Genomic DNA, 19,818 nt, shown 5'->3' with positions numbered 1-19,818 from the left:
CTTCCACCCTGATCGCTACGCCTGGTAAAATTAAGGAAATGCGAAACCGCCCCTTCCCTATCCCCATCCATAGCCCTGATCACCTAGTCGCCCGAATTCCATTCCAATGGTTCATGCATCTCATGCCCCATTCCTGCGTGTCTTTGCTACTGTAGTTTCCATCGCAGCATACCATTAAAAAGTAAACAAGAACATATAAAAAGAAAACTAAGAGAAGGGAACTGGACGCCAAAAAGCAGCTATTCCAGCTTCCGTCTCGCATGTGTTTGAAATCATCGAAAAAGATCCATGCTCATGGGCTTTGCGAGTATAAATTAGGGACAGTTGAGGCTGGTTGGCTTGTGGCTCGAATTTCCACACAATTTCCCCCTAGTTGATTGTTGGCGTGTCGCCTTATTCCGTTTGCGAAAAATGCGACAGGAGCAGGACACCGCACGCTACTCTCAGCAGCGAGATCAAGGCCAGACCAGAAAAAAAAGTATTTTTGTATCGATGAAATAAATAAGAGGTTCTCGTTTGCGGGGGTATCTTATCTGCAAGACATTTGCTTTGTTGCGTTTGTTGTAGGTTTTTGGTGGTTCCCTTTTGACATGCTCTACTCCTTTTCGCTGAGCTTCTCGTTGAGGCTCTGGCCGCGAGGTCGCATGACAGCGTCCTGACCACTCATTCTCCTGTCGAGAGCACGCTCAAGCTTTGCGCCGAGGGCGAGCTTGCTCATAGTATCTGTCTTCTCGTCGGTGAGGGTGACGCGCTGGGAGGAGAGGGCCTTGTTCTCCATGCGGTCGAGGCCGGTAGCGATGTCGCGAATCTCGGCGTGTGCAGAGTCGGTGGTTCCAACAGTGGGAGTCAGTGAGGGAGCCATGCTGTAGGTGCTGAAGCGGACCGAGTTGCGGTTCTTGGGAGAGTCAGTGGATGGTTGATCCTTTTCTTTTTCCTTGGTAGGCTGGCGATTGGGTTGGGTATGAGCGTGCGATGAGATCCACGGCTTGGCCATGGTGGGAGATAGATGAGATTGAAGTAGGCACAGACACAGAGGGACGGGACGAAAGCAGTAGACAAGAAAGAGAAGGTAGTTTTGAAAAGTGAAGGAGGTGACAGGGGAATGTATCAAGGCAGTAATGATGAGCGTGGTGGACAAAGAAGGATGACGACCAAGTGCAAGGTACCGGTCCAGCGCTGGCTGAACCACGCGGCCGGCCAGTCAAAGAGTCACATTTCAGCGGTTTCGGGTTTCGTTTCTCACATTCTCCAACACCGATCACTCAGTCAAAGTGGGCAGACGGCAGGACAGAGGAGACTAGAGGCGGAACTAGACGGTACGAGCTTGACCGGGGGGGTTCCAAGCCAAGTGGATGGGCAAAGGAGAGAATGAGAAAAAGAGAAGATCCGAGCGGGCATAACATACCGAAGGGGCCATGATGGGCCGCGAAGAATCCAAGGAAGCGGGCATTGTGATGATGCGTTGGGTTGTTGTTGAGCGGGTACTATGGATGATTTATGAAACTCGAGACGAGGATTCCCAAGCAAAGGAGAGAAAGGGAGAAGCGAAAGCAAAGATGAAGAAGAGAGTGAGAGGATAGATAGTGGGTTTTTGAGAAAGTGGATAAGGTACTAAGGCAGGTGAAGACGGGACGTAATAATAGCTGGAGCTGGCGGGCCAGTTGTTGATATAATGGATAGCGAGCGAGTGAGACGATGGACTATTGCATGAGTGGGCTTTGACCGTTTTGCTGTCGATTTTATTCAATGATCTGCTTTCTTTTTCTCTTTTCTTTTTTTCACTTTTGACTCTCGGACTTTCTCACAACGGGAAACAAGAAACGGGACGGGATGCAAAAGATAAAAAAGAAAAGGACAAGGGGGGAAAAAGGGGAGAAGAAGATTTGTTGGAGATTAATGGTGGAAGCCAACAAAACGGCACAGGCACGAGTCTCAGCGGCTGGCCCAGTCTCGTCTCGTCTGGTTGCCCCCCGCAGATGGGCTGTTTTACAAGGGTGTGTGGTACCTACAGAAGTACATGCGCTACCGTTTAGAGGACGGGACGAGACCTGACACACTAGCTGGAGGTTCCCCAAGAGTCCGCCCTGCAGAGAGATGGACAGTTCTGGGCCAGTGAACTAGACTGGACTGAACTCAAAGTCAGTTGCATTTGATGCGATAATGAATCAGCTATAATGTTAGTGAAGGATAAATTGATCCATCATGCAAAAATCATCAATTGAAAAAGTTGAGGCCAAGAGTATAGGTGTTTCAAAACATTCAAGGGTGAGGCCAGATGATGCCCCTGTAACGAACACCCCAGGCCCCATCACGGTCTCCACCTGCCCTGAATCTCTAGGGGACCTCATCTCCATCTCCACTGCGCCGGTGTGATCAACACCAAAAGAATGCCTCACGGGAATCTGAAAGCCCTTTTCGTTACTGGAATGCTTCTAAATAACGAAGAAAACAGGTCTCTGGGAAAACCCGTCCCTCTCGTGTAAGCCCTATCCGTATGTAGGCGGGTAGGTTTAGTACAAGTCTTGGGTTTAGGGGGTCATGATGACGATGGTGTAGCAGAAACGGAAACAGAGAGGCTCAAGAGGGAGAGCCTGATCGTCATTCCCACATGGCATGGTAAGGTGGCGACGAGAACGACAACCTAAGAGAAGAGAGGGGGGGAGAGGCACATGGCTGCTGCAACGATCCTAGCATCACACGTGGTTTGAATTGGAGGGGATGAACTTAATATCATGCATTAAGTTTAACTCGTACAGTAGGTGGTAATATATAGATAAGGTACGGATAAGCTGAGCTTGGATGAGTTGGATTCCACGCATGTGGATGTTGCTGAGACTCGTATTGCAGTCCATGTCTGTCAGCAAAGAGACATATCACATCCTAAAAGTGGTCAGCTCAGCTGGACGCTGTTATCTGTCTATCGCTTGGCTATCCGTACACTGGTAGCTTAATTGCAACAAGCAAAATAGATTGAGCTTCAGGATTTAACATAATATACCGAGTATGTCACTATGATTATAAAGATCCAGATTCATCTCGGTCTGTCCAAAGCGTCGTCGGAGCCGCCGCTCACTACCCAAAACCGACATAGAACTTAAGCCATCCGTTTAGAATTAGACTTGTGTCTTTTTCTAGTTAAATTGACGGACTCGGTGGCTTTCGGGCTGTTAATTTGGGCCTCAATCGTCGCACCGGTCCGTCTTGAGTTACTGTCTTGGCGACTAACTAGGACGGAGCCTCAATGTCAGTGTTTGCTTAATATTGGCAAATATTAATAAAACAAGTGCCAGGCCTATATGACTATCGAGTCTTGTGTCAGGCCTCACTGATCTTCTTCGTCTTGGGGTTACCGAGGTCAAGAGAATAGTAGGCTATTGGCTGACGTTTCAGCCCATCGCAGATCATCATCACCACAGTTCCTCTTCCATCTTTCCGGTAAAGAATGATATAGTAGGGCGGTCGATTGCACATGGCTATTGGTTTCCGAAGAGTCGATAGCTGCATCGCTTGGACGCATCTTCTTCCTCGGGCCGCAGAGTGGACTGACTTGAATCGACTGTGGCTTGACTATAAAAGCCTATCTCAGACCGAGCGGAGATGGAGATGAGCAGTGCATAAGCTGAGAACAAAGCGACAGGCTTTGACGTTGTCTTAGTTTAAACCGATGCTGAGATCAATTATTTCTGTTTCTGTAGATGCTATCTACCAACCCAAATTTGAAAGAGGCAGGAGCACGGGCTTCCCGACTGCCGACCGGGACGGCTTGACTGATCGTAGATCGTACCTGCCTTTGCTTTGTATCAACGCTGCAAATGGGTACTCAAAAAATAAACAGATCTATTTGCAAGAAAACTCCACTCAACAACATCATCATTATCATCACTACATACATTAATTAAAACACAAAAAACCCTTATCGCTTACTTCTGTGCCTCTTCTTGCTCGACTTGGCCTTGCTCGATGTGTACTCCAGATCAAGCTTGTATCTTGAGCTTCCAGAGCTGGAAGATGGCGAAGGTGTAGAATCTTCCCCCGACACAGGCAGCGAAAAGGCAGATCCGCGACAATGAGACTTGGTGGCGCTGCTGTACCCGAACTTGCGCGACGCAGAACCTTTTCGTATCTCTGAAAAGGTCATTTCTGGCGATGAAGCATTACTGTCTGAGCCTAGGAAGAGATGTGTTAGCTATGTGTACATCCTCCAGAAGGATGCACTTACCATATCGTATGCACTTGCTGCAACACCCGTGATCGCACGTGGTCTCTACACTCTCGACTGAAAAGGACTCGGGGTTCATGGTCAGTCTGCTCAGGGGCATCGTGCACCAACCCTGGGTGTTGGGACCCTGCTGGCATGAGCAGCAGGTCCAGCTGCCACCTTTGCTCTTGAATTGGCAGTTCTGAAGAGGACAATCGGACTTCGTGGGCTGGGCTGCTGCGAAGGACATGTTGCTGCAAGGCGTCTCGTAGCCCGTCTCGAGATCGATGAGCGCCGATGGGCAGTAGTGCCAGTTGATGGATGTGTGAGCACAGGGGTGGTGTCGAGGATGGCCGTGACACATTATGACTATATCGAGGAATGAATAGTGAAGCTCCGTTTCTTTGACTACAGACTGTTCTGGCTTGCTTCATCTTGGGCCTATTTATACACAGACAGACAGTCAGTCTGACTACCAACCCGACAGATCGCCCTCTCCCACGACCAAGACCATCCGCAGGCTTAGTCTCTCTCCCAGCGAAGCAATTCTCATATTCAGAGACCTCATAGATGCACATCTAGAATCCACCACACAATTTGCATACTCCATCTGAGGCGTCTGCATCGCATCACCCAAAGCCACAGCCATCGATTGTGTCCCCCTATCTTCTAAATGCTGCATCATCGGAGGTTGCATGCTTTGACTCCCCAAGTTGCCGATGCAGCAGAGTTTTTCGCTCGTGGGCTCAATGTCTCGGAAATCTTGGATGTTGGATGCGATGATTTCTTTGTGTAACGTCAACTTATAGGACGCCACATCAAGTGAGGCGGGTCGTATGGGGAGAGATAGTGGAGCGAGGTGGTACAAGATGCACAAGTTGAGATTGGTGGTTGGTGAAATGGATGAACCCAGCAGCCTGGGATAGCAAGATTAGTGATCTTGAAGTGTGATGAAGGCGATGATCACATTATGGCCAAGACAACAAGTGTGCTTCAGTACGTGTGTGGTTGCTCAAACGCACACCACCCCATCTCGTGCGTCTACCAACGCGATCTATTGTACTGCTCTAGTCAATCTCGATTTAGACCCCTGGCTCTCGACATAATCTGGTACAACTCGATATGCTAGACTCGGAAGCACCTGGGAATAAGCCAATGGTCACAAGACAAGTCCCCGATTTGATCCAGATCTTGGATCGAGGAACTAGGATGATGCTTGTAATATATGGTGTTGAGTATGAGGGTTACTGAGGAGGTGTTCGTGAGGGACATCACGGGACATGATCCTGGGCTGATATGGGCTAAGAGTGTCATTAAAATTGATGGCTATCTTATGGGATAACATTCGCAGAACGGTTCCAACGATCAGACCCAAATACCAAATCCAAACGTCACTTGTTAGGGTATCATCCTCCGTTCGCTTTGCTCGTATAATATGCCACACTAGGAGAAATACTCTCTAGACGGCATACATGATTCGCAGCAGATGTGCTCGCACCGATACGTGGCTCCCTCTCCTATCATAACACAGCTGCAGCGCCCTCCTACATTCCACGTCTTGCCGCACCAACAGCAATCCCAGGCCTGGTTCTTGGCCTCGAAAGGACAATCTGCAAGTGGACACTTGGGGAGCGTGTAGCCTGACGGGGGAGGGTATGGAATTGATTGCTTGGTGGTGTTGCTGCAGGCGCGGCGATGCGAGAGACCGATTGCACAGTATCTTATGTGCGTTGAGACATGCTCGCATGCGAGACGGAAAGTGATTTGCTGGCACATTGCCTGAGATATGCTGGCTGAAACGAGGCGAACTGGATGGATAGACGTTGAGTGTTGGGATCAACAATATGACGGTTGGCATGACTTTTCGTGATAACGTCCAACACCTCCACGGACAAATTGAAGATGTATGGGTTTTATGTATTCGAGTCTCTTCATTCCGATATCAGGTCAAACCGGCTCTCCTTACCCTTTCTTCCACCTCACAAGCACAACCCTAAAGAATCACCAACGCAACTCCAACCGCGATTGATCCCGAGGGCGGACATGGCTTTCATGTCCCCAAAGAGGCCTGAAAGTCGGGCGGACAAGCTAGAGGTCGGGATTTATTGGGCGCATTGGCTTGGAGTTCGTAGCATAGCTGACAACGATTGCTTCCACCATCAAGGTTTGTCGATATCGCGAGGGAAAGAGAGTCTCTCCAAACTCATGAAGACGTCCATCACTGTGAAACCCGTCGGCCGGCTATCCATACTCTGTGGTTTAGGAGGGTTACTCGGGGTTGAGCTTTGCTCTTTGTTCATCGCAGCCCGTTCCTTTACGGAAGTTTGGGGTCGTCAAGTGGCTCGCAAAGGAGCCAAGAATGGAAACATGGGCGATCAAACCTGGATACAGTCAGCAAAACAATTGTGGGAGTGTCAAAGGGGAAGAGATAATAATAGACTTGCCAGAATTGAACGCCATGAGAGGGACAGGTATACATCGTGGCGGCTACCTTCTACCTGCATATGCCACAACGTCGGACTATACTCGAAGCTGAGACATGAGTTGCGACTCAAACACCGACATTGACGTACCGTCCCCGAGATTCTTCGGCTTCTGCTGCTACTCATGTCTTGTCCTCTGTGCAGTTCTCGCATACTTGGTGTGTGCAAACAGTCATGGTATCTGCAGATCGCACATTCAAGCACCTGACGCTCGAGTTGCCCATTCTCCCGCACATACAGCATATCCACCTCCCACCGAGATCGGCGAGTCGACACTCTCCTGAGCTACAACGAGGGTCGACCATACATTGACTCATGGAACACGGGTCACTGAGGTCGCCGTCGTGAGAGCTACTAGAGACGCTATCGCAGGGCTCGATGGGATGGCTGGTGATGGGGTCGTATCGGGCTGCGGCGCAGAAGGTATAGTGATAGCTGTAGGTGATGGGACGGGGGCAGGGGGGTATGTGATGGTAGTGGATATAGTTGGCGATGCACATCGTACTGTTGTACAGATGTGTATATGCGTGTCTCGGGAGGATGCTTCAGCTGGATACGATCGAGCAGAGAAGAGGATGAGATCTGGCTGCGCAATCGTGACGGTTTGCTGACTGAGAGTGTTGGATTGTGTTGTGTCGCTGTTCAGAATGTGCTGTGTATTCGAAAATGGTGTGATTCTGCAGGTTGGGACTGAAGAGGCAGAGTAATGATATCACAATGAGGCTGTCGATATCTGTTATTGGTTCAAGGCTGAAAGAGGAGACAAGGTAAGCAGAAGATGTCCCTTTGTTGATAGACCTGCTGAGCGACGTCAGGACCAGATACACAGGAGGTAATTCTCCAAGATGCCTAAGGTATCGATGTCTTGGGTCGAGGCGGACTGACTGCTAGGAGAAGTTGCTGATATAATGCGAAAGCTGAAACTCAGGCCCCAGAACAACCCGTCGATTCTCTCGAAGCAACTTCAGCTCAAAGAGGAGAGCTAAGGCCCTCTTTATGTCTGGCCCTGCCTAGTATCACAAAACAACAGCCCACAACCAACCAAGAAAGAAAGAAAGCCAGACCGGTCGACCCATAAGACAGCCCAGCTCAGCCCAAGACTACAATATCCATAGGGCTGAAGCTGGTAACGGGAGCACTAACCGGCAATTCTCTAGTCCAGATTTCTCTCGACGAATAGACGGTGCAACATCGCCCGGAACGGGGGTGATGAATGGGTAAGACGGGAATTACCCTCAAGAGTTATAAGCGGACAAAAGCCCGGTTCTAGAAACGAAACTGACTGGGATCAAGTATACGATCTCGCTCAGTCTCGCTCAATCAGGTCAATGCGAGAGTCTTGACCACATCATTGGTTAGATGCAGTGGCTGTTTCTTTTGTTCTGGATGGGCCAAGCTGAAGCCAGGAGTGACACCGTCTCGGACTATCCACGTTGCTTCAGGTGTATCATGCAGGACAAGACCTTTTTCACCTCGTGGAGTTCTCGTGAGCTACGAGCCACACTGCTGCTGGAGCATCTGCTCCTAATGTATCGTTTTGTACCTGGTTTTCACAGTTTTCCATGGTCCAGGTACATGGATGCGACCAATATAACTGGTACAGCACATTGCAGAAAAAATAAATTAAAAAACGGAATATCCCCGCGGAGATGAATGCAAATTAAATGTTGCGTTATCCTTGGTTCTGTTATAAGCGCGGAATCTTGGTGTAAATAGTGTGCTTACTCAGGTCTCACTAAACACATGGCTCTCTCGTGGGGACGCTACTTTGTTTCACGGTTACTTTGACTATGGGGACTTTTTTACCTTGTCTTGGCATTTGAGGCTGTTAGATGCCCTTGGATTGGCTCCATCGGAAACCTAACCGTCCGAGGGGAATGTGGGTTGGGAATTAAATGGAAGGAATGGAGTTACAGGGTCTGTATGTACTGTATTGTTGATGTCACTATTGGAGGAACTCTGCTGGAATTGAGCTTTGACGTTATAAAGGCTGTCCTATAGACGGTCATAGCATTAGAAGCTCACACTGTATTTTCCGGAGCAAGGGGAGGGAGCTTGTTACATCATGAAGCGGAGAGTCACCTCATGGTGTTGTTACACAACCTCCATCAACACTCAGTCAGCCAAGCCACAACAAGATCACCAACAGAGACCACGATGGCTATTGCCATACTTTGTGATGAATATCTTGATCGCAAGCTGGACCAAAGACCCGAAGTGGCTTAAACCTGTTGATCTATCTTTGTCCCTGTCTAACGGTCAGGCCCAGCCCCGATTAAACCACAGAACTCAAACGCCGCCAACTTGACTATGATCCAATAACGTGTGATTGCTTGGACCGACAAAGGGAGGTCATTATCAGAATCGTACGATTGATCTTCGGGCCTAGATGCCCTGAGCGTGTGTATGTCATCTCGTGGTGCCCACTTCACCGGATAACAGTTAACACTGGTCTCCTCCACCTTGGTCTTGACCACAATGAGACATATCACGAACGTCAGATAGTCTAGCGATCTGCGTCCTCACAATTACAATTGAGACACTCACCGGTGTGATATTCCAGTCCCGTCCTCTGATCTCTATTGTCAAGGCTCAGCTTCGCATCCGTAACAGGTTCATCGAGTTCGATTACGACCGACATGATGCATCTCCTTGTTCCCTGATCCAGCCGCGAGCCTGGTACCTATTCGTCGGTCCCCAATATTGACTATACCTTTAGGGGCCGCCAAGTTCCAACCTCCCGGATCCAATTTATCTGGGATATTGACTAGTCTGCAGTCCCACCTTGCATTTCATCTTCGGGGACTATCGGCCTAAGATCTGTGGATGCCAGCTACTAGCCCGAATAGTAGTACAACTCGATTGGACTCATTAGTTTCTGTGGGTTTATATCGTTCAAGGCATGATGATGGGACCTGGAGACATTGCCTTGCAATTTGGACCCATACCGATCAAACTACTACCCTATTCTGACTGGCATGTGATAACTCATCGACGACCTAGACACGCAAGAATGCATTTCTAGAAACCGAGGGCTGGTCCCTGACCAAGGCTCTCAGTTTTTGCGGGGGGTGACAGCAACCTTGCCTTTCTGCACCTCAGGGCCAGGGAAATTACCCTAACTGATGAACCACAGTTGACTGTTGACAGCCTGAAGAGTCAAATAGCCATTGACAAAAACACGCATGCTCCTCAATGCCCTAGCTCGTGGCCGTTAGTAGAGCCCTAACAAGGATGTCACTTCGCACAAGCATCATCGCATTGCGGCATCTTGAACTTGCTGCAGAACCCAAAGCCAAGACGACTTCGAAGACCCGACGAACGTCAAGACCATATCGAGCCGAAACAATTGCATGGGAATGGACGTATGCGCATATGATCTGATAGGATGGACCGACAGCGTTCAATCAACCATCATCAATAGGCTAAAGTAGCCAAGCCTCCCCATAGTGACGTCCAGTAACCATTTCGACCAGCGCTCTGAAGCACCAATTTGGAACAACAATTGCTGACACTTGCGAACCAAGAAATCGCATCTCGGCAACATCAGCATATAGGTTCAATAAGCACAGTAGCCAACTCCAATATGCATACTTGATTCGTTCCCGTAGAGGATTATATCAGCTTCATTAAATGATCACCCATTCAAACCCCGACATAAGACGCCCAAATATTAGCGCTGATGTCTTCACCAGCGCTCCCCGGCTGACGTGGGACACCACGAATAGATGTCCCATCAGCCAAAATTCGGTTCCATATAAGACGCCTGTGTTGAGTGCGAGAATGGCAGATATCGTCCATCTCTTCACATTCACAATGGCGTTTCGTAACTTTGCAAGTCTTCCGTTGGAACTCCAGATTAAGATATGGCAAACCTACACACACCCCGGACCGGCCATGCACATCTTTGACGTGTGTTATCCCTCATGGAAAGGCGATAAACGTGCCGAAAGAGCATTCCAGACGAAGAGAAATGATAAAGAAGGAGAGGCAAAGTTCAATGATTATAAAAAGAAGGTGTTCCTCGATCGTATGGACACCAGCAGCCCAAAAGGCGTGTTCGATCCGAGCATGTACCATGCGACTGCGATGTCAAGACTGGTTAGTCGTCTCACGGACCAAACCGTCAGAGAAACCGAGGCCAGGCAGAACATGAACGAGATCTATCTTGCTGGCCGAGGTCAAAGGATCTCTGTCCCTGCGTCGGATGTCCTCATGTTGCGCATTCGCCAAGAGCCGTTCGACCATCATGATCTGGTCACCGAGACACTCCTCTGTCCACCACCCATCAAGGACATCCTCGAGAATCAATGGTCCCCCGAGATAGCGTCGGTCCTACGGAGCGCAAAGAAGATAGCAATCGACGTGGGTGAGACGTGGGCGACCGGATTGTACGGCGAGCTGGGTCTCGAGGAGATCGCCTTCTTTGCGTGCACGATCCAGAAAGATCTCGAGGTGCTGTACCTAGTGGATGAGTGCACAGGGCGGTGTCAGAAGTGCGGGAGACACAAAGTCAAAATGGAAGACATCCTAAAGCGCGATACCTTGTGGAAAGGTCTACTGACGAAGAATATCGACGACCAAGATCGACCAGGAGACATCATCAACGCTGTCTCGAGACGCTACGTCGAGGCCACGAATCTGACAGCGCTGGGATGGGATGAGGAACACCCGTCATACCTCTTTGCATGTTTGATTGACACTGCTATCAGAACCCAACAAGAGGGTGCAGATAGAGGCAAGTTCAAGGGTGTCAGAGTATTGGTAGTAGAAGATGAGTGAATCACGGAGGGACAAATGTAATTAGAAACTTGGGTTGTGAAGCTAAAGAAACCACCCGCTCGACTTTTGCCGGGATATACCATAACGCCGTACATGTTCTACCACTTATATGCATTTAAAACCTGTCTTGTTAGCATAGTTTGCAGAATGGAGTTGGAAGACTTACCTTATTTCATATGATCCTGCTCTCGTCATGTACCGCACCCACTTGACGCTCGAATAATTACTCTTCTCAAATACCTTGAGATATCGCACCAACAGACCCGAACTTGTAAACATGAGCAAGCTAAAGTTCATGCTTAGTGGCGGTCGGCTCCATGCTCGCTGGTTGGTCATGCTTGTAAGGATAGCCTCTGCGCTGAGGACATATTCACTCTGGCCCGTGAAGCGGCCAATCTTCCATACGATGACGTTCTCGCTAGGCTCGTACTTGGCCTTGCCCTGTGTGCAGCGCTCGGTAATCTTTGCGGTATTAAGCGGTGTAGGGATCTTGACGACAACGTTGGTTGCGAATAGCTTGGAGCCAAAGTTGGCTTTTACACCAATGCTGTATTCCACCTTAGATCGGCCGACCTCATTAACGATGGCGTGTACCTTGAAAGGCAGATTGACGTTCTCTGTGGCGCGGTATCGCATCAACTCGAATTCGCCGTCGGGAGGCACAAAGCTAATAATACGATCGGCATCGAACTTGCCAAGCTTGACACATTGATGGAACTGGCAATCCTCGAGGGTGACACTTCCAGCAGCTGCCTTTGTAGCCTTGGTGCCCATCTTATTTCCGCTCGGCAGGCTCAGCAGGCCGTCGTTGTCGAGGAGCAGACGATCGTTGAGGCCAAATTTGCACTCGGGGGTGCCGGAAAGGTAAGCGCGCATGATGATCTGGCCTGTCACGTCTGCGCGCAGAACAGCGCCAGTGGCGGACATGAGCAGGTTGACGTCCTCGATCACGTCGACGAAAGCCTCGTTCTTACGGTACTTAACGTCTGCCTTGCGCCAGGAGAGAGCGCCGGTGGCCTGCATCGTAATCTTGGATGTGTCTTCTTTTCGGGACTCGGACTTGACGCCTTCGGTGGTGATGTACATCTTGAGTGTGTCGGTTTCTGTGTTTTGAGGGTATCCGAAGTCGATGATTTCTAGAAACGGTCAGTAGAGGCGTAGGCGAGCGGTTGGGAGACATACCGTCTAGAAGCTCATAAACCAAGACAAAGTTATTCTTGACGGCCTCCTCGTCGAATTTGCCAAAGTAACCCTTACCAAGCTGAATCAGCCGGTAAAGGAACTCAAAAACAAGAGCGGCATTGGCATTGCTCTTTGTAATAGCGACCAAGTAAATGTTCTCGTGCTTGACATGGCTAAATGTGGTGCTTCCGAGGGTAAGAATGGGCGATCGGACTTGAGCGTTTGAGATGACCTGAATTCGAAAGACGTCGGCAAGACGAGGACGACAGTCGTTTCGGAAGGCGCGGAAGATAAGGTTCTCGCCCTTTTGATTGAACACAAGAACGCCGGATAACATGGTCGCCAATTGGAGGTGTTTGTTGATGCGATGCGGTTGAAAGTCAATCCAATCTCCAGGGTCTCAAGATAGGAGGTGGAGGTGCCGTAGTGGGGGATTCTGCCGGGTAGCTCAAAAGCGGTGAGCGAGTCGTGAGCTGACTAACCTGACATTGGTCACTGGTGATTGAAGCGAAGATGACATTGCGTTGGAGAGTGTGTTAATTGAAGTATTTGTTTTATATTCAATGCGTTGATAAACAAGTGTCTGTAATATGTGGTGTTGATGGCTTTCTATGGGTGGTATTGCTTTGGTTGGACTGGGTGCGATGTGCTACTGCGGTCCACGCTTGGAGCTGGCACCATTGAAGAGTGTTGGATAAATTAAATCATACTTACTTTTGCTGTTTCGAGATTGACATTGAATTAATAAAGCATCATCGCGTTCTTTCGCATTCGAGAACCTTTGGACCTTGAAGTGGGTTTCTTGGCATGGGTTCGCTATCCTTCGGCGTCATCTACCTTACTGCGCCTCCAGCCACAGCCACTCAATTCACTTCATCACCATCTTATACGTTTCTCTCATCTGCGTTGAACCTACAGAGTACATACTTTTCTCTCGTTTTATCTTCGCGAAAATGGATGCCGCTGTGGAATTCCCGCAATCTTTTGTCCGGCCATGGAAAGAGTTGCTCCAATCGCGACGCGACGAGCAACAGGATGATTTCCCAAGCTACTACGTCAACAATGTCGACTCCCTTATTACGACAAGCTCGCCTAAGTCGTTATACGTTGGAACGGGCCACTCTATTTACACGCGCGCTCTCCTACCAGCTATTCTGAGCGCCAAACATAGCGTCCAGCTTATTACATGCTACTGGGCTGCGTCTCCCTCCCTTGATGCCATTCGCGATACACTCGAGCAGCTTGCGAAAGCGCGCATCGAGTCCAACGTCCAAACCCGTCTACGAATGACGATAGGCTTTTCTTCTTTTGGGCTATTTCAGAAGCTTTTGCACCCCGCATCTCGAGATGGCTACGTTTACGAGCCCTCGAAATGGTCCAAACTGGGTCTTCCGGATCAGCAGTTACTCGAGAATGCCGGCATTGACCTCACCGTCAAGAGTATCTTCTTCACACCTCTAAGTGTTATGCATCCCAAGTTTGTCATCGTCGATGGGAAAAGGGCTTGGATCCCAAGCTGTAACGTCAGCTGGGAGCGATGGTTTGAAGGCTGTGTAGAGGTTGAAGGCGCCATCGTGGATCGACTCTTGGCCTTTTACGACCGTGTTTGGGCCCAAGGTGATGAACCTCGACGAACATCAGACGTTCAGGATGATTCCCAAACAGGGACTGAGGCGCCGCCTCGACTACCTGCCAGCGTCAAAGCTTCCGCAACACAAGCAATTGCTTTCCCTGCTGACGGCCCTGTCCCGACCATCTTTCTGCCTTCACCGCATCATCGCAACCCCAAGTTCTCCTTCTTTCCCTTCTTGTCACAGAAGGACCCTCCAATGACTCCTCTCAACGCAGCGCTTCTCACATTATTCGCTAACGCTCAGCGACGAATTACTATCCTCACCCCCAACGTCACCTCGTGGCCTGTTGTCGAAAGCCTGTTAGATGCGCTTGCCCGTGGAGTTGATGTTCAGATCAGGACGAGCAAGGGAATGATGTTAATCGAGCAACTGGTTACAGCGGGTACAACAACATCCTGGTGCCTGAACAAGTTCATTCAGAGATACAACGCTCTCGTCAATCAGCCGCGACCCTCGGATCCAGAAGCACAAGCACAGGCGCCTGGCAAGTTGGAGATATTTTACTACAAACAGCTTGACGCTAGACGTGACGAAGAAGACGAACCGGTCGTGAGCCATTTCAAAATGACTCTCGTGGATGATGAGTACCTGGTGCTGGGTTCCGGAAACATGGACAGAGCAAGTTGGTGGACAAGTCAAGAAATTGGTCTATTATTCTATGTTCCTGGTTTCCAAGGCCAGCATCTCTGGAATGACGTCCTCGAGAAGCGCGGCGAGGTCTTGTTTCAATCGGATCACCCTAAGCGATTGATCTGATCATGATCCTTCAGCTGCCTTGATCTTTTCCCAAACACTGACGAATGTCGATGGATCGTTGGCGCCAGAAAGTCGGAAGCGATCCTGCATCACAAAGTCAGGCACTCCACTGACACCACTGAACTGCGCCTCCTCCGATAGTCTGTCGACCTCAGGGCCGTACTGATCGCTGTCGACAATGCTCTTTTGGAACTCATCCTCTGGGATTCCCGCCTCAATTGCCACCTTCTTAAGCGTGTCGTAGCTGGTAATGTCTTCATTCTTCTCGAAGTATGCGGCAAAGAGACCATCGAGAGCCTTGCCCTCAGCCTCCTCGCCATGCTTCTTGGCCAATTGCACCAACCGATGCGAATCCCTAGTGTTTCCAGTCTGTCCGCCGTATTTGAAGTTGATGCCCAGGCTCTCTCCAACGCCGCTAAGATGCTTCTGCATCATGGTCACGCGCTCCTTGCCGAACTTCTCATTGTAGACCTTCTCCTTGGAGACGCTAGATCCGGGTCCTCTGGGCCATTCGGGCTTGAGTTGGAAGGGTTGATAGCTGACGGCAAAGGTGTCGTTGGAGTTGGGGTACTTTTGCTCCCACAGGCGTTGGGCAGCCTGGAGCTGTCGGCGACCGACGTAGCACCAAGGGCAGATGGTGTCTGAGGTGACGATGACCTTGAAGCGAGTCATTGTAGTTGAGTTGGTGTGTAAGATGAGGTGAGATTTCTAGAGTGGGATGAGGGATCCAGGATGGTGGCAGCCTTTTCGACTTATACGTGAAGCTATTGCTCTTGTGCAATCTTGATTGCATCAGCAAACGCCGCTATGATCACGTAATCACCCGGACTCCCGTAATTTGACCCCACCGTTCTTCGGGGTGGGTCGGTTCAGTGGGATGCCGAGGTCCGGAGTGGATATTGGGTGATACAATTGTCAATATTGTGAGACGTGATTTGAAATCCAATACTTTCTAAACATTTCCGCGCAGTGGTACGGTGGCGGCGCTGCAGTGTTTGCCTTGATTAGCCTCGATTTGGCTCAATGCCTTGGGATACTTGTACTGGTGTTGAGGTAGTGCTGGGCAAGCCATAGGCAAGTACACACTGGGTTCGTGTATATTAGCTGTATAGTATAGGGCTGAATGAAATAGAGAATCCATGTAGGGCTGAGTTAGTGCTAGAGCGATGATCCGATGACATGAAGTGTGGTCAATCCAAGTTAGCCCCATCGCAACATGCAGCTCGACGGGTAATGCGCACGTCAGGGGTGTGATTCTAAGCAATAGGCGACAACGGCTAGCAGATATGATTGATTACAGGTCATCGTAAATTGATCAAACAGATCGACAAGGGGTCTTCTCAACCCCAGACTTTACTCTTGTACTTTACGTAAATGTCGAACGTAATGAGAACTCAGTCATTCCTAGGCGCAAGGCGACAGACCCATCCACAGAACTCAAATAAATCTGCAGTATATATAGAGTCCAACGGGGAAGCTAAAATATATAATTACAGTATACATCTAATTCTCGTAGACAGTGCCATCCCTAGGCAACTTGCCAGTAGCCAGGTACCGATCCATAGCCTGGCTTGTCCCCCCCTGTAGGTAATGACTCGTATGTCCAGCTCCATTCCTCGTAATACTTACTCTTTTTGGCAACTGCTCCCTGACTCCTTCGGCATTGGTGATGCTCGTCTCGGGATCATATACCGAAGCCGCAAGAAGTATTGTCGGCGCGTACTTGATGCCACTTGCGATAGGAGCTTGGGGATTCGTCAACGGCGCAGGCCACCCGATGCATGTACTTTCGTAGTAGTAGGTTTGCGACATGCCAAGTGTTCGTGGTGCAAAGGTCACTGCATTAAGGAGCTTTTGGCGCAGGTCGACCGACGTTTTCGACCGATGAAGCCAGTCTTGACATCCGATAGCGAGGTAGTTGTAAGGGGAGCCGGTGGGGTCTTGAACGATGCGGCTATTAGGCGTGGGCGTGGATAGAGCTGTTGCGTTGCCTCTGCTGGCTTGGAGGAGAGCATCGGCAAGGTCGAACCAGTTAGAACCGAAGTCGAGATATTGGAATGTCAAGAGGCTTTGTGCATTGTAGCGAATTTCCTCGCCAGTCACGTCGGAGCGACAGGTACCGTTGCAGCTGGGTGCTGAGATGGGCTTCGAGTCCGCTTTCTCAAGAACCTGGTCCCATACGCGGCTTGAGTTCTTGCCGTGAAGAGCGCAAGTGGAATTCCTGTCGCACCAATCGAAGAACTGGTTGAGGGTTGTTTCGTAACCTGTACTTTCTGCAAGGAGGGCTCCTATCTCGGATTGCGAATGGTCGACAATTGCGTCGAGGGCCATTCGACCGACAGACCCAGGGAACAAAGACGCATACGTGTAGCCGAGGAAAGTCCCATAAGAAAGGCCGAGGTAGTTGAATTTCGAGTCTCCAAGAGCTTTACGAACGATTTCATGGTCTTTGGCGACATGGACAGTATCAAGATGGTTGATCAGCGGACCTGTCAGATTCGCACAGCTCTCGCCAATCTCACGACCGTAGTCGTAGAGATCGTCATACTCCTCATCAGTCGTGACATAAGTCTTGACGCGTTTGTTGAAGACTTTGGGATCGCATTGGACAGGGGTACTGATGCCTACTCCGCGAGGATCAAGGCCGATAATATCATATGCGTCTCGAAGCTCATCAGAAAATGATATCGCTGAAACGTAGGGACTTCCTGCGACGACGAGGGCGCCGGATGCACCAGGACCACCTGTGTTGAAGAAAAGGGATCCTTGCTTTTCGCCTTTACCGGTATGATTGAGGCGTACAAGACCAAGTTCAACGGTGCCGTTGCCTTTGGCAGTGGTGGAATTGCCGCTTTGATATGCAAGAGGAACGTTGATCTTTGCGCAGTCAACGCCTGGCGGGATTGTAGCGGGGCACTTCCCCCATGTTATCTTGGGTGCAGCAGCGTTAGTGGCTGTAGCTGCAAGTGCGAGAAGCAACGCAGAGAGGAAAGAATTTGAGGGCGCCATTGTTGAAAGGATTGACTAGAAAAGGGTACGGAACAGAAAGGAAGGAAAGAGTAATTGCGAGGTTTTATATCTCTCCTCAGCGACGCGAGGCTAGGTGCTTGCCCCTCACGATGTGAACTCTGCTTAACACGTACCGAAAGCTAATTCGAAGCTATAGCTGCATGCCGTGTCTTCCGTAAAGTGCAACCAATGTGCAATGATACACTGCTAACCAAGTTGTCTTAGTGCTGACTGGCACAAACAAACGCCACCAGCATTCCATGCGGGTCACAGAAAGCTTGACTGTCTACCGTAAGACAGAATAATATAGCCAATTTATGCACAGCAGGTCTGCTGTTAGAATCTTTGTTTTCTTCACCCTAAAATTAGATATCTAGCTTGTTGCTCCTAAAGGCCTAGACTGGTTGGATTGGATATGCTTGAACTGATTCGGACATTAACTACTAATGAATCTGACTATGATCGTCACGCGGCTATCGGTTGTTATGGAGACGTAAATTCGCGCTTAAACGCTTGACTGTTGGTGACACTAACCGCGATATCTCGCAGGCATTTTCGTATCACCTTCGTCTCCTGAATTTCGATCAACTGATAATGCGTTTTCAATGGAATTCAACAGTCACTCGCTTGTAACTGATGTAATCTGCCCAAATATTGATTGACTAGTCCTCGTGATTTCCATGGTAACAAAATAATGTAGCCATTTTGTAGTCAATGGACGGGATCCGATTGATTCACTCTGACAGTCTGAAGTCATGGTCAGCCAGTTCGATCTGAATCACGATAGAAGAAGCATAAATGAACCATAGGAGAGGAGGTCATATTGACACCCTAGTATACTCAGAGCAAGCAAAATCCACCACACGTGTCCTGGTTGTGCAGAAGCATTCCATTTTACCCATTAATCGCACCAGCATGTGGACATGTGAACGACGGTATCAAATCCGAGTCCTTGCTAGGACAGTGGTTCTTGTCAACTTGTGACCTTCAATCACTCCAATTGCTTTACTCTATGTAGAAGAAAAGGAATTCATCAGGGGCAAGGCACAGGGTGCTTCAGAATGTGAATAGGGGATGAAATTATTCTCCATAGTTCTTGTACTAATCAAAAAGAGCATCGAGACTCGTCTTTGGTTGATCTGGCCTTGCAGCATCGCGTGTCGGACTTATGGTGACGATTTCAATGGTACAGATTGGATCATCCATATGTTGACCACCGACACTCTAAAGTTACAGTTGCCACAATTATCATCGGGAGAATCTCTCAGAGGATATGGAATGAGATTTTTTGGAATTTTAAGAGCTGGGATGGATTGGGGACCTCGGTTGGCATCTTGTGATTCTGCTCAACCCCCTTTTCCAGCAACAGACACTGGAAGACCAACTCGATCACCATCGCCCAAACCACAAGAATACAAGGTCAAAAGTTCCATAGGAAGCTCAGCAATGTCAAACACATATTGTAGATCTAGTACTTTACCACATTAGATTAAAAAGAAAGGGGCATCATCTCTAATCGTCGCCCCCTTCTCAGTAGAATCTTCATCACCAACGACAAAAAACAAAAAGGTTCGCAAAGCGCACATTGGCGCCTACTACATCCTACTGGAACGTTCTAGCGAACCAGATTGACCTCCGAGTTTGCTCAGAGGGCAAAGACAACAACGAGCCGGCGTCGAACCGGCGAACCTTGGAGAGAAGCGGGCGAGGCGACTCACCATGCTTTAACCACCCAGCCACCGCCGTTGTCTTTGGCGACAACCTGGGTAAAACT

General features: G+C 49.4%; 6 protein-coding genes across 6 annotated transcripts; 2 read left to right on the top strand and 4 right to left on the bottom strand.

Moving 5' to 3' along the window:
- Positions 1-375: 375 nt before the first annotated feature.
- Positions 376-1,205, bottom strand: B0J16DRAFT_38688 (uncharacterized protein). The gene has a single exon (XM_046131606.1). The coding sequence runs from the start codon at positions 992-994 to the stop codon at positions 596-598; it is 399 nt and encodes a 132-aa protein (XP_045990088.1). The 5' UTR covers positions 995-1,205; the 3' UTR covers positions 376-595.
- A 2,708-nt stretch (positions 1,206-3,913) lies between these two features.
- Positions 3,914-4,562, bottom strand: B0J16DRAFT_378895 (uncharacterized protein; the record flags this gene model as incomplete). The annotated part of the gene is made up of 2 exons (XM_046130957.1): positions 3,914-4,167; positions 4,220-4,562. The coding sequence occupies 2 exons, from the start codon at positions 4,560-4,562 to the stop codon at positions 3,914-3,916; spliced, it is 597 nt and encodes a 198-aa protein (XP_045990087.1).
- A 5,935-nt stretch (positions 4,563-10,497) lies between these two features.
- B0J16DRAFT_378894 (uncharacterized protein) lies at positions 10,498-11,463 on the top strand (the record flags this gene model as incomplete). The annotated part of the gene is made up of 1 exon (XM_046130956.1): positions 10,498-11,463. The coding sequence occupies one exon, from the start codon at positions 10,498-10,500 to the stop codon at positions 11,461-11,463; it is 966 nt and encodes a 321-aa protein (XP_045990086.1).
- A 162-nt stretch (positions 11,464-11,625) lies between these two features.
- On the bottom strand, positions 11,626-12,982 carry B0J16DRAFT_378893 (Mu homology domain-containing protein; the record flags this gene model as incomplete). The annotated part of the gene is made up of 2 exons (XM_046130955.1): positions 11,626-12,599; positions 12,646-12,982. 2 exons carry the CDS (start codon positions 12,980-12,982, stop codon positions 11,626-11,628), a joined length of 1,311 nt encoding a protein of 436 aa, XP_045990085.1.
- Positions 12,983-13,556: 574 nt separating this feature from the next.
- B0J16DRAFT_246621 (uncharacterized protein) lies at positions 13,557-14,747 on the top strand (the record flags this gene model as incomplete). The annotated part of the gene is made up of 1 exon (XM_046123078.1): positions 13,557-14,747. A coding segment is annotated over one exon (1,191 nt), but the record flags the coding sequence as incomplete, so codon positions are not given.
- A 288-nt stretch (positions 14,748-15,035) lies between these two features.
- B0J16DRAFT_360294 (DSBA-like thioredoxin domain-containing protein) lies at positions 15,036-18,096 on the bottom strand (the record flags this gene model as incomplete). The annotated part of the gene is made up of 3 exons (XM_046129691.1): positions 16,665-18,096; positions 16,554-16,616; positions 15,036-15,692 (listed from the first exon to the last, which is right to left on the bottom strand). The coding sequence occupies exons 1-3, from the start codon at positions 18,042-18,044 to the stop codon at positions 15,036-15,038; spliced, it is 2,100 nt and encodes a 699-aa protein (XP_045990083.1). The 5' UTR covers positions 18,045-18,096.
- Between the last annotated feature and the right edge of the window lie 1,722 nt (positions 18,097-19,818).

Source organism: Fusarium flagelliforme, assembly GCF_020744385.1.
Source record: "Fusarium flagelliforme strain FIESC 12 MPI-CAGE-AA-0113 chromosome Unknown B0J16scaffold_1, whole genome shotgun sequence".
In the NCBI taxonomy this organism is placed as follows: Eukaryota; Fungi; Ascomycota; class Sordariomycetes; order Hypocreales; family Nectriaceae; genus Fusarium; species Fusarium flagelliforme.
This window is presented reverse-complemented; position numbering and strand designations above follow the sequence as displayed.

Coding starts and splice junctions, on each gene's coding strand:
- B0J16DRAFT_38688 (XM_046131606.1), bottom strand. CDS start 994: ATGGCCAAGCCGTGGATCTCATCGCACGCTCATACCCAACCCAATCGC.